At 45.6% G+C, this 12770-nt stretch overlaps 1 protein-coding gene across 4 annotated transcripts in view; it reads left to right on the top strand.

Annotated features, from left to right (window-relative positions):
• The window catches only part of SLC29A4 (solute carrier family 29 member 4), a 45595-nt gene extending 33729 nt beyond the window's left edge, over positions 1 to 11866 (top strand). For all 4 annotated transcript variants that reach the window (XM_030211861.1, XM_030211859.1, XM_030211858.1 and 1 more), the window contains 4 exons: positions 2805 to 2934; positions 5894 to 6081; positions 9067 to 9307; positions 11526 to 11866. In XM_030211861.1, coding sequence (XP_030067721.1) covers positions 2805 to 2934; positions 5894 to 6081; positions 9067 to 9307; positions 11526 to 11668 — 702 coding nt within the window. In that variant the 3' untranslated portion in view covers positions 11669 to 11866. The remainder of the gene's footprint in view (positions 1 to 2804; positions 2935 to 5893; positions 6082 to 9066; positions 9308 to 11525) is intronic.
• Positions 11867 to 12770: the final 904 nt, after the last annotated feature.

The following is a 12770-nucleotide window of genomic DNA, read 5'->3' as shown; positions in this document are numbered from 1 at the left end:
AATAAATAAATAAATAAATAAAATCAATCCAGGGTTGACAGGGCTCAGCAAAATTTTTCCCTGTTTTTGAGGGTAACCCAATTCTCAGATTATGCATCTTTCATTAGATTCATCCTTTATTTTGGTTACTGGAGAGCTATTAAATGGGCTTTGTTTTTTTTTTTTTACCCCGCACTTTCCCACTCATGGCAGGCTCAATGCGGCTTACATGGGGCAATGGAGGGTTAAGTGACTTGCCCAGAGTCACAAGGAGCTGCCTGTGCCTGAAGTGGGAATCCAACTCGGTTCCTCAGGACCAAAGTCCACCACCCTAACCACTAGGCCACTCCTCCACTGTTGCTACTATTTGAGATTCCACTAGCAACATTCCATGTAGAAGTCGGCCCTTGCAGATCACCAATGTGGCCGCGCAGGCTTCTGCTTCTGTGAGTCTGACGTCCTGCACATACGTGCAGGACGTCAGACTCACAGAAACAGAAGCCTGCGCAGCTTTCTACATGGAATGTTGCTAGTGGAATAGCAACATTCCATGTAGAATCTCCAATAGTATCTATTTTATTTTTGTTACATTTGTACCCTGCGCTTTCCCACTCATGGCAGGCTCAATGCGGCTTACATGGGGCAATGGAGGGTTAAGTGACTTGCCCAGAGTCACAAGGAGCTGCCTGTGCCTGAAGTGGGAATCAAACTCAGTTCCTCAGGACCAAAGTCCACCACCCTAACCACTAGGCCACTCCTCCACTGTTGCTACTATTTGAGATTCCACTAGCAACATTCCATGTAGAATCTCCAATAGTAGCAACATTCCATGTAGAATCTTCAATAGTATCTATTTTATTGTTGTTACATTTGTACCCTGCGCTTTCCCACTCATGGCAGGCTCAATGCAGCTTACATGGGGCAATGGAGGGTTAAGTGACTTGCCCAGAGTCACAAGGAGCTGCCTGTGCCTGAAGTGGGAATAGAACTCAGTTCCCCAGGACCAAAGTCCACCACTCTAACCACTAAGCCACTGAGTTTCCTTAAGCTGCTGTTCTGTCACAGCTGGACTATTGCAGTTGGGTATTTATTTATTTATTTTATTTATTTGTTGCATTTGTATCCCACATTTTCCCACCTCTTTGCAGGTAAGTCGCATCTTAAGCTCCAGGTCCTATAATATACAGTGGTGGAGATGACTTTTGGTGGAGGAAGGTGGGAGTGAGCTATTCCTTCTGTGATTCACTTAACTTCCTGTTTGGGCTTGACCACTTTCTAAATTATTTTTGCATAAAATATTGCATGGTCTGGCTCAGAGCTATTTGAGTAACCTTGGGGGATATATGTGCCGTCATGTGCTCTGCATTCGGAGGGGGAGCTATGGCTGTGCCCTACCTTCTGCCTGGTTGTTTTGATCAAAGGGTACGTGTTCCAGGATGATTAGTGGCGCCCTCCTAAAGGCTATGGAATGAATTACCATCTGACCTTACGGCTGCATCTTAGCCTTTGTTATTTCGAAAAGATTTGAAACCGGGCTGTTCTGTAATATTTTGAGTGTTAATTGATCTTATGTGTTTTGGTTTTCTTTAATTCTAGTTGTATGGGGATTTTGTTTTATATTGTTCTAATTTCTGCCTGGAGCTCTTTGAGGTCAGTCAGAAATCTTTACTTACTTATTTATTTATTATGACATTTCTACCCCACACTTTTTCCCAAGAAAGTTCAGGTTCAATGCGGCTTACGTAAATGAAGAAGAAGCATTACAAGACGATGAATATTAATACAAGATTACAACTATTAAAAAAATATTCTTTTCATATTAGCTGAACACAGATCTAAAGATGTGAGCTTTAAGTAAAATTCTAAATGACATATAATCAACTGAGTGTCTGATATACTTGGGTAATGAGTTCCAGAGTTGGGTACTTTGGTAAGAAAAAGTAGCATTATGGATAGTTTTGTGGCTTAAGTTTTTACAACTTGGGAAATGTAATATGAGATATTCTCTAGATGATGAGGTGGATTTCGTGAGTGGAGGAGTGGCCTAGTGGTTAGGGTGGTGGACTTTGGTCCTGAGGAACTGAGTTTGATTCCCACTTCAGGCACAGGCAGCTCCTTGTGACTCTGGGCATTGTCCCATGTAAGCCGCATTGAGCCTGCCATGAGTGGGAAAGCGCGGGGTACAAATGTAACAAAAATAAAATAGATACTATAGGAGATTCTACATGGAATGTTGCTATTCCACTAGCAACATTCCATGTAGAAGGCTGCACAGGCTTCTGTTTCTGTGAGTCTTGACGTCAGACAAGCAGAAGCCTGCGCGGCCACATTGAAATTGGTGATCTGCAAGGGCCGACTTCTACATGGAATGTTGCTAGTGGAATATTCCATGTAGAATCTCAAATAGTAGCAACAGTGGAGGAGTGGCCTAGTGGTTAGGGTGGTGGACTTTGGTCCTGAGGAACTGAGTTCGATTTCCACTTCAGGCACAGGTAGCTCCTTGTGACTCTGGGCAAGTCACTTAACCCTCCATTTCCCCATGTAAGCCGCATTGAGCCTGCCATGAGTGGGAAAGCGCAGGGTACAAATGTAATAAAAATAACTTAATGAGAGCTATCATATAAGATGGTTAAGATACCGTAAAGAATCTGATGGACAAGAACACAGAGCTTAAATGAAATTCTTTCATTGATAGGTCACCAATGTAGATCCGTGAGAAGAGGAGCTGCTTTAACGTAATGTGGCGTATATAATGCGGGCAGCTGTGTTTTGCTTTTAAATAAAGTTAAATTAAATATTTTCTCTTCATGCATTTATTTCTACAGGAAAATGGACCACAGGGTGATTCTCCTCGGGAGAGTCTTGGACACGAGACAGAGCTATCTGGAAGTGGAGCCTATGTACGGTTTGATGTCCCTAGACCCAAAGTTAAAAGAAGTTGGCCAAGTTTCAGAGGTAATCAGACCCGGTGGTCTTGTAGCTTATAATAATAATAATATTTAGATCTTTTAATCTGTCTCTTTTGCACTTTAGTCTCATCTGGTTAGTGATACTGGAGAAAACTTTGATAACCAGGTACTGCCTAGGTTTCAACCACATGTAAATCCTAGCTTGGATTTTTGAGTGCCTAACTGGAATGCTTTCGTTAGTAGACGGCTTGTGATAAAGTTCATGCACTGAAGAAAGTGATAAATCGTTTATATTCTCATGTTTTCCACCTTCCCGATCATCCTGATTCTTAACCTAGGGGCCCTTTTACTAAAGGGTTGCCGCGTGGCAACTTGGTACTATTGCTGGCCCAACGTGGCTTCCGGCGGTAGTTGCAACTCGAGTGCACAACATTTCCAGTGCAACAAAAACTTTTTACCGCAAGGCTACATGGTAAGAGTAATCTTACCACATGGCCGTTTTTTAAAGGGATTTTTTACCTGCTGCGGGGAAAAAGGGTCCTGGCGCATGGGAAAAACAACCCCCATCGCTACCGCGGGGCCCTTTTTCCTGCAGCTTGGTAAAAGCATCCCCTAGTGCTTAAAGAGGAAATTGACTGTTGGCATCACAGTGTATTCCTGAAGGGGATTGGACGATGCTCTATCAGATTACTGTTTCTAACAGTGGCCAATGCAGGAAGTACCTGGCCAATCCCAAAGAGTAAGTCTGTTTCTTGCTAGGGATGTGCATTTATTTCAAATGACATGAGAAATACCAACATTTCCCATGTTGTTTCTTATCACTTTTGCCTGAAATGACAGGAATTCCCCCCCCCCCCCCCCCCCCCCAATATCAGGGATTTCCTTTCCTGCCTTGTAAGTATGAATAAAATGCACTCTTTCTGAAAACCCCAATACTGCACACTCTTTGCACATAGTGCACACTGTTCGCAACTATGTGCTTTCTTTCCTAATAGTGCACACGTCTTAATAGTGTGTATATACACACACTATCAAGAAATCATGCACACTCCATAAGAAGTGCACAGTATTAACAGAGAGTGTACGCTGTTGCTGATAGTGTATGGACTTCACAAATAGCACACACCTTTGTGAATGTGTACACACGCACGCTATCAAAAACTCGTGAGCACTCTTCAGAAGGCCACACTATTTACAAAGAGTATACACTGGTCCAGAATAATGTGTGGACTTCACAAACTGTGCTCCCTACTTATAAATAGTGCACACTGTTTTCAAAACAAATAGTGCATCCTATTCACAACCATTGTGCATTCTTTCCCAGTAGTACACACGTGTGAATGTGTACAAGTGCACGCTATCAAAAAATTGTGCATATTTATTTATTTATTTATTTTATTGCATTTGTATCCCACATTTTCCCACCTTTTTGCGGGCTCAGTGTGGCTTACAATACTCTTCAGAAGTGCACACTATTTATAAAGAGTGCACACTATTGCAGAATAATGCATTGACTTTACAAATGGTGCTCCCTATTCATGAATAGTGCATAATCTTTGCAAATAGTACATTCTATTCACAACTATTGTGCATTCTTTCCCAATAGCGCATGCATGAATGAATGATGTGTACATGTGCATGCTATCAAGAAGTCATACACACTCTTCAGAGGTGCACACTATTTACAAAGAGTGCGTGGACTTCACAAATAGTGCTTCCTATCCGTGAATAGTTCACACTCGTTCAGAAGACATTTATAACCAGAGGCGTATCTGGACTCCGGCGGTGGGGGGGGGCCAGACCCAGAGGGAGAGGGCACATTTTAGCCCCCCCCTGCCGCCACCACCACCACCACTGACCCCCCCGCCGCCATTGCCAGACCCCCCCCCCTGCCACCAACGACTCTCTCCAACCCCCTCCCACCGCCAACCCTCCCCCACTGCCGTCGCTTACCTTTGCTGGCGGGGGACCCCAACCCCCCGCCAGCCGAGGTCCTCTCTTCTGTTGCAGGGTGCAAGTTGCAAAGCTTCCTGTTCTTCTCAGTCTGATGTCCTGCACATACAACGTGCAGGACGTCAGACTCAGTTTCAAATTCTGAATCTGACGTCCTGCACGTTGTACGCGCAGGACATCAGACTCAGAAGAACAGGAAGCTTTGCAACTTGCAGCCTGCTGCAACGGAAGAGAGGACCTCGGCTGGCGGGGGTTGGGGTCCCCCGCCAGCAAAGATCGGTGACGGGTTGGCGGCGGTAGGGGGGTCCAGGCCAAAATCTGTGGGGGCCCAGGCCCCTGTGGCCCCACACAGATACGCCCCTGTTTATAATTGTATTGGTGAGACTAGAATAAAAGATGCACACATTTCATTACAAAAACAACAAAAAAAACCCCCAAAACAAACAAAACACTGTATCAGGATGAAAGAAAAGAAAATGTAGGAACTTAATCAAATGAAGCAAAGGACCAAGAAACAAGTACATTGATATTTCACTCCATGAAGTATGTTCTTTTGCTTTGGATATTTAATTGGAGGTAGTAGCCTGGGTGCGGTTCTTCCCCAAGCCTATATCAGACTCAGGAGGGGTCTGCTGTGTCCTCTGTTTCCCTGTTTGTCATTTGATACCCCACACTAATGCGATACTCTACAGTTGCACAGAGCAGGCTTTATGAGATACCCCTTGGGATACTGAGTCTGATTAAATAGGATATCTCGACCAAGGTTAATACACTGGCAGGTGGAATTGCTCCAGGAAATGAGAGATTTTGAGACAGGAGTCTAGGAAGGTTTTATCTATGGCCCAGATATCAGGCTTGGTGACTGAGTCCCCTGTTGCCTTGGCGATTCAAGGCCTGCAGCAAACGAGTGCCTTACGATCTTTATGATTTTCTGCGAACCATTGAAAAAATAAGTTATGATTTGGACTGTCTTTGCTGTGGCAGGTTATGACAATTTTGTCCTTCGTTAATACTGCGAAGCTGATTGTTTTGTTAATTTGCCTTTTGTCCAGACATGATGCTGCATCGGTACATTGTCTCAAGGATAATTTGGGCCTACATGCTTTCCATAGCGATGACCTATTTCATCACCCTGTGCCTCTTTCCCGGACTAGAGTCGGAAATACGGAACTGCACTCTTGGGGAATGGCTCCCCATCCTTATCATGGCCATTTTCAACCTCTCAGACTTTGTGGGCAAGGTATGGTAACCGGGTGGCCTCCTTTTCCTCTCTCCTCCTTCAGCACTGCATTAAGAAAAGCAGATTTAGTATAGAGGGTGAACATTCAGTTCTCAACAGTTATGATGCTTTCTGCTGGTAGAGTACTTTCATCAGTTCGTTTTTATTAGCAAAAAAGTTGCCGGTACTCAAATGCTAGGCCAAGCTTCAGGGGTGAGGTGATCACTCAGGGACCCACCCCACAATAGCCAGACCCCCTGCAACCAGTAACAGAATCTATGACAAGACAGAGCCTGAGCTCTTTCATTAAAATTTGGGGTCCGTGGGTCAATTTTAGCTAGGGTTACCATATTTGCTCCCCCCCCCAAAAAAAAACCAACACATGCCCCACCCCACCCCCTGTCTCATCCCTTTCACACCCCCACCCCGCTCCCATCACACCCCCCTCCCCTTACCTTACTGTACTGCCCTGGTGGTCTAGTGACCTCTTTGGGGCAGGAAAGAGGGGGCTCTTTCCTGCCCGGAACGGCTGCAGACTGTTTCTTGCTGGCTCCGGTCCCGGTGCCGATTCAAAATGGCCGCCGAGAGTGACCTTGCAAGACTTCTGCAGAAGTCTCGTAAGGCTGCTTCAACTCTCGGCGGCCATTTTGAATCGGAAACCCATAGCTGGTTAAGGGCCCCTTTTACCAAGCTGCAGCAAAAGGGGGGGGGGGGGGCCCGGTGCTGGCGTCGACGTGTGTTATACTGCAGCTGGTAAAAGGGAAGTCTTGCTTTCCTATAGGAAACAGCTGGGTGGCAAGTACAGCACTTGCCGCACAGCCATTTCAGGGGGGGGGGGAGCCCTTACCGCCACCTATTGAAGTGGCAGTAAGGGCTCCTGTGGTAACCGTTGGTAACCGGGTACACTAAGGCACTACAAAAATAAATCTTTGTAGCGCTGGAAATGACGGCGGTACGTCCTGTATAGCGAGTGGTAAGCCCGCATTGGGCTTATAGCCGCTTAGTAAAGGGAGTCCTAAGTGCTGAATATTGGACTTAACCTGCTATGTGTTAGCCAGCTCTGCAAAACCATATACTCGATGCCGAAGCCTGGACAGATCCTGGCATTGAATATTCAAGAATAACGCCAGCAGCGGTCAGAAAAATGCTGACCGCAGCCGGCTGTATATCAGCCCCTTCATTTCTTCTGTTTACAAAGCTACTAAAAGCATATCTGTTCCAGCAAGCTTCTACCCTGAATTAACTGGTCTTTTAAAAAATTATTTTACAAGGTTTCTGATGGATGTTGTTTGTTTTAGTGTGTTTCTTTTAAATTATCTTTATTTAAAATTTTGAATTAGAAAACACAAGCATAACAAAAGAAAAAACAAATGACAGTGGGTTAACATTGAATATAATCAAATATAAACATTGAATATAAACATTGAAATCAACCAAAGTCTACACATCATGAACACCTGGGCAGATGCATTCCGACTGAAACTGAACGCAGAAAAAACTCAATGCCTCATACTTACCTCCCAATACAACACGAATAAATTTACCGCCATTAACACACCTAAACTAAGTCTGCCAATCTCAGAAACTTTAAAAATCCTTGGAGTCACTATTGACCGCCACCTAACACTCGAGACTCATGCGAACAACACAACCAAAAAAATGTTCTACTCCATGTGGAAACTGAAAAGAATAAGACCATTCTTTCCAAGATCTGTCTTCCACAGCCTAGTGCAATCACTCGTACTCAGTCACTTGGATTATTGCAACTCACTATACGCGGGCTGCAAAGAACAAATACTGAGGAAACTTCAAACAGCCCAGAATACAGCAGCCAGACTCATCTTCGGAAAACCAAAATACGAAAGTGCAAAACCCTTACGTGAGAAACTGCACTGGCTCCCACTCAGGGAACATATCACTTTTAAAGTATGCACCTTAGTTCACAAAATCATTCACGGTGAAGCCCCTGCATACATGTCTGACTTAATAGACCTGCCACCCAGAAACGCTAGAAGATCGTCCCGAACCTTCCTCAATCTCCATTTCCCTAAGTGCAAAGGCATAAAATACAAAGTACTGCACGGATCAACCTTCGCTTACATGAGCACGCAATTCTGGAATACACTACCACGCAACCTGAAAACGATCTACGAACTAACCGACTTCCGCAAACTACTGAAGACTTATCTCTTTGAGAAAATCTACAACAAGGATCAAAACACATGAAGTCCATATACACTAATAGATACGCATCAACACACTCTCTTCTGAATTCTCTTCCCCCGTATCCTCAACTCTCTTAAAACTCTACCCACAGATAAAATTGTTAGACCTTTATGTTCCCTTAATACTGTTTTATCGCCCCTCAACTCCCCATTGTTTTATTCCATTGTTCTATTCCCAAATGATATCCTGACTTTACTCTGTCTTCCCACAACTCTTCACAATGTAACCCATAAGCGTACTGTAACAAATTGTATTTCCATCACTCATAATGTATTGTAAGCCACACTGAGCCCGCAAATAGGTGGGAAAATGTGGGATACAAATGCAAATAAATAAATATAACAGAGAGCATATTTAAACAAGTAATTTATAATGTACACAAATAAAACAAGCAGTTATTAGCCCGTTAAACTTGCATATTTGTCTAGCAACGACCAAGTTTTACAAAAGGACAAAATATGACCTGTTTGTTTTAGTGTGTTTTGAATTTTATGAATGTCTGTTGTAACCCACTTAGATTTTATAGATAATACGGGACAGAACAGAGACCAAGGTCACAGGTTCAGCAACAACACAAATCTCTTTAATATTTTTAAATCTTGATGGAAAATATTACATTTACCGGGAACAGCTAAACTGAAGGAAAATTCGTTAAGCTTTTCAGATGTAGATGACTGACACAGGTTTTTGCATCATCCCAAGCGCCTAGTTTTGGTTTTCAATGCCTGTTGCTTTGCTGTAGCATTTTCCTCGATGTCTGTAGTCTGTTTCCTGTTCCAGATCTTGGCTGCTTTGCCCTACGACTGGAGAGGCACTCACCTGCTTGCCTGTTCATGCCTGCGAGTGGTTTTCATTCCTCTCTTTATTATGTGCGTTTATCCAAGCGGCAAACCTGCGTTCAGTCACCCCGCCTGGCCCTGCATCTTCTCTCTTCTGATGGGCATCACCAATGGCTACTTTGGCAGCGTGCCGATGATCTTGGCTGCTGGGAAAGTGAGTCCTGAGCAACGTGAGCTGGCAGGTAGGAACGGGTTTACGTATGACATACCAATACGTGTGGAATGTATGTGCATGGAGAGGAGGGGCGTCCACTTCGTTCTTTGAGGGCTAATGTATGTGCACAAGATAGTATGTTGCCTGTAGGGTAAGTAATCCAAAAGGACCCCCACAGAAAACTATTAATATATCAAGAATGACTTAAGAATAATCTGTTTTGGACCTCAGTGGCGACCCGTTTCATAAGAACCAGAGTACCTCTCAGCTCGCCTTGCCTCTTCACAGGCCCAACATGATTTTTAAACAAGTTCCTTATTTTACTCGTTTTCAATGTTTTTGTGAAATTTTAAGACTATTTTTATATGGTTTTTCTTAAATTTACGTCTTTTTCACATGAGCGCCCCAAAAAAATGTTTTTGCAAATAATGTTCAATTATAAATGCAGGGCCCGCTGGCCGACAAGCGGCATGTTTCGCTTGTGCTGAATCAGGATCCGGTCCACTAAAAATACAGATCAACAATATCAAAAATACTAAAAAGAACAAGCTGTATGCAGGGCTGCCGAGAGGGGGGGACAGGAGGGACAAAATTCCCCAGGCCCGGGCCTCCGGGGGGGGGGGGGGCCTGGCGCCGCCGCCGCAGTCTGGCCCGCCCGCCCTCCGTCGCTCCCTGGCATTGAATTTAAGCACCTCACCTTTGAAGGCGCAGCAAGCAACGGCAGACCACTCCTTCCTTCCGTGTCCCGCCCTCGCCTGACGTAACTTCCGCGAGGGCGGGACACAGAAGGAAGAAGTGGTATGCCGCTGCTTGCTGCGCTTTTGAAGGTGAGGCGCTTAAGGTCAGTGCAGAGGGCCCGGGGGAGGAGAGTTGGCCCGGTGGCGGGTGGAGGGAGGACCCGGCGACCTCGGGTGGGGGCCTTGTCCCGGGCCTGGCCCAGTCTCTCGGCGGCCCTGGCTGTATGCCATTCAGATTGTTCTAAATCACATGAGAAATGGACGTCCATATCTGATGTACTTGGATGTAACTTGGACGTCCATTTCTGAAATATGGGCTTTAAGCTGTTCCCCCAATGCTTAGGAGTCAGAGAACCAATTTTGCAAGGATCCTTGGGCTTCTCATCCCCCAGAGAAGTTAGAGACTGAGGTACTGTCGGTGACACCTGCCTTTATGAAATATTAAGAAATATGGTCTACCATATTTAGAGGCTGTTGGCCATTCAATAAAGTGATGTAGCCTGTAACTGCCCTTCAGTGATTTCCTTATGATTTGATAACTTTTGCAACTTGCTCTTTCTTTCTCCAAAGGGTTCAATGTAAGGAGAGTGTGAGACTGTTGATTTATAAGATACTAGTAAAAAAGGCCCGTTTCTGACACAAATGAAACGGGCGCTAGCAAGGTTTTCCTCGGAGTGTGTATGTTTGAGAGAGTGTATGTGAGAGTGACTGTGTGTGAGAGAGAGAGAGAGTGAATGTGCGAGTGTGTGTGTGTGTGAGAGAGAGAGAGAGTGAGTCTGGGTGTGAGTGTGTCTGTGAGAGAGAGAGTGTGTGTGTGAGAATGAGTATATATATAACATGCCAGTGTGCAAGTGCGTATGTGAGACAGTGTGAGAGAGAGTGTGTGTTTCACACAGATACAGTGTGTGCGAGAGAGAGAGTGTGTGTGAGACACAGACTCTCTGTGAGACTGAGTGTATGAGACCAAGAGAGTGTGTGAGTGACTGTGTGACACATAGAGCGTGAATGGGAGTGTGAGACATAGAGTGTGTGAGAGACAGTGTGTGAGAGTGAGAGAGAGAAAGACATTGACTGTGAGAGAGAGAGAGAGAGAGAGTGTGTGTGTGACAGAGATACCGCCCCCCCTCTCTGGTGTCAGGCCCCGCTTCCCTTCCTCTCTCTGGTGTCTGAGCGTTACTGTGCAGGACACTGAGCTCTGGCTGTGCTTCAAGGAACTGACCAATCCTATTTAATAGAATGCACCTCCAACATTCTGAAGCCGAGAAACCTCGTGTGGTTGGTCACTTCTGCTTGTGACGAACCCGGAAGTACGTGATGTAAATTCAGGAGATGGATCCAGAGAGCAGGAATGCCTCAGCCATGCAGTCGGCTTCAGAATGTTGGAGGTGTGTTTTATTATATAGGATAAGATAGTAGACACTTCAGAATAGCCATGACGTTCATAGTCTTGACATTTAGAAAGCAGAATCGCCATTGAACGTCTTTCCCTTCTTGCTCTGTGTCTTGCAGGTAACACCATGACCGTGTCCTATATGACTGGACTGACCTTAGGATCAGCCGTTGCTTACTTTGCCTATAGCCTCACCAGTATGTCTCAAAATACCTGTTTCCACACCGAAATCTACAACAGTTCTCTTGCTGTAGGCTATTGAGCACGGAGCGTTGGAACTGAGTGACTGCTCTTGGGTGCAAGGGTCATCCATTCTCGCCGCTTGGGGAAAGAGGAAATTATGAACTGTCCCATATTTATTATTTTCACCATTTTATCAGGGTCTGCAAACTCATCCGATTGCAAGTCAGGAATCCATTGAGGGAAACGTAATTTATTGTATTAAAGTCATGAAGGTGAAATACAAATATTCATTCACTTTTTGGCTCTGTTACTAATTTGTTCACAAAGAGATCATTGGTAATTTGTTGCTGAAGGTTTCATAAGCCTTCCATGCCTGGGTCACTGTTTCCTCTAAGCTGAGCGGGAGGTCCTCCAACCACCTTGCTGCCAGTGGAGGGAGCTGTTTCAATATTGTATTTTCAATTGCTAGGAACAGGTGTCACGCCCTTCACCTCCGTATAGGGCCTGACTCTCCTTCGGCGGCGCGGTGCTCACGCCGATGTTGCTGGCGTTCCCGCCCGTGCCACACGCACTCTGGAACTCCGTCTTGCGGGCTGTTTGGGGCCGTGGCCCCGCCTCCTGGCTCCGCAGGGATTGGTCTTCCCCAAAGGCGGGCTCCTTTTCTCCTTTTTTCCTCATTACTATTGGCCCAATGGCAGCTCTCCTCCTCAGCTGGTTCCTGCTGACGTCAGATGCCAGCACTATTTCTGGGAAGCTCTTCCTCTGCTTCAGTGCTTCAGCTTCTAATCGATAAGCGTTTATCTTCACTGTGTTTGCCTGCGTTCCTGGTTCCTGACCCTGTTTGTACCTGGATTACTCTCTCGTCTGCTGCCCGCCTTCTGACTTAACCCGGATTACTCTTGTGTCTGCTGCCTGCCTTCTGACTCTACCTGTACCTGGATTACTCTTGCCTGCTGCCTCCCTGTTGAACATTGCTTGTACCTGGACTACTTTTGCCTGCTGCCTGCCTGTTGGTACATTGCTTGTACCAGGATCATTCCCTTCTGTTCCCCTCCGGCTGGTTCCTCAGCGTCCCTCTCCTCAGCTTCCCGCACAAGTCCTGCCGGCCGCCCGCACCTGGGGGCTCAACCTCTGGGGAACGGCAGCCACCGCAGGTGAATCTCGGGGTTGCCCAGCCGCCT

Source organism: Microcaecilia unicolor, chromosome 8, assembly GCF_901765095.1.
Source record: "Microcaecilia unicolor chromosome 8, aMicUni1.1, whole genome shotgun sequence".
NCBI classification, from domain to species: Eukaryota; Metazoa; Chordata; class Amphibia; order Gymnophiona; family Siphonopidae; genus Microcaecilia; species Microcaecilia unicolor.
Note: the sequence above shows the minus strand (reverse complement) of the source record. Positions and strands in the feature narration are given on the sequence as shown.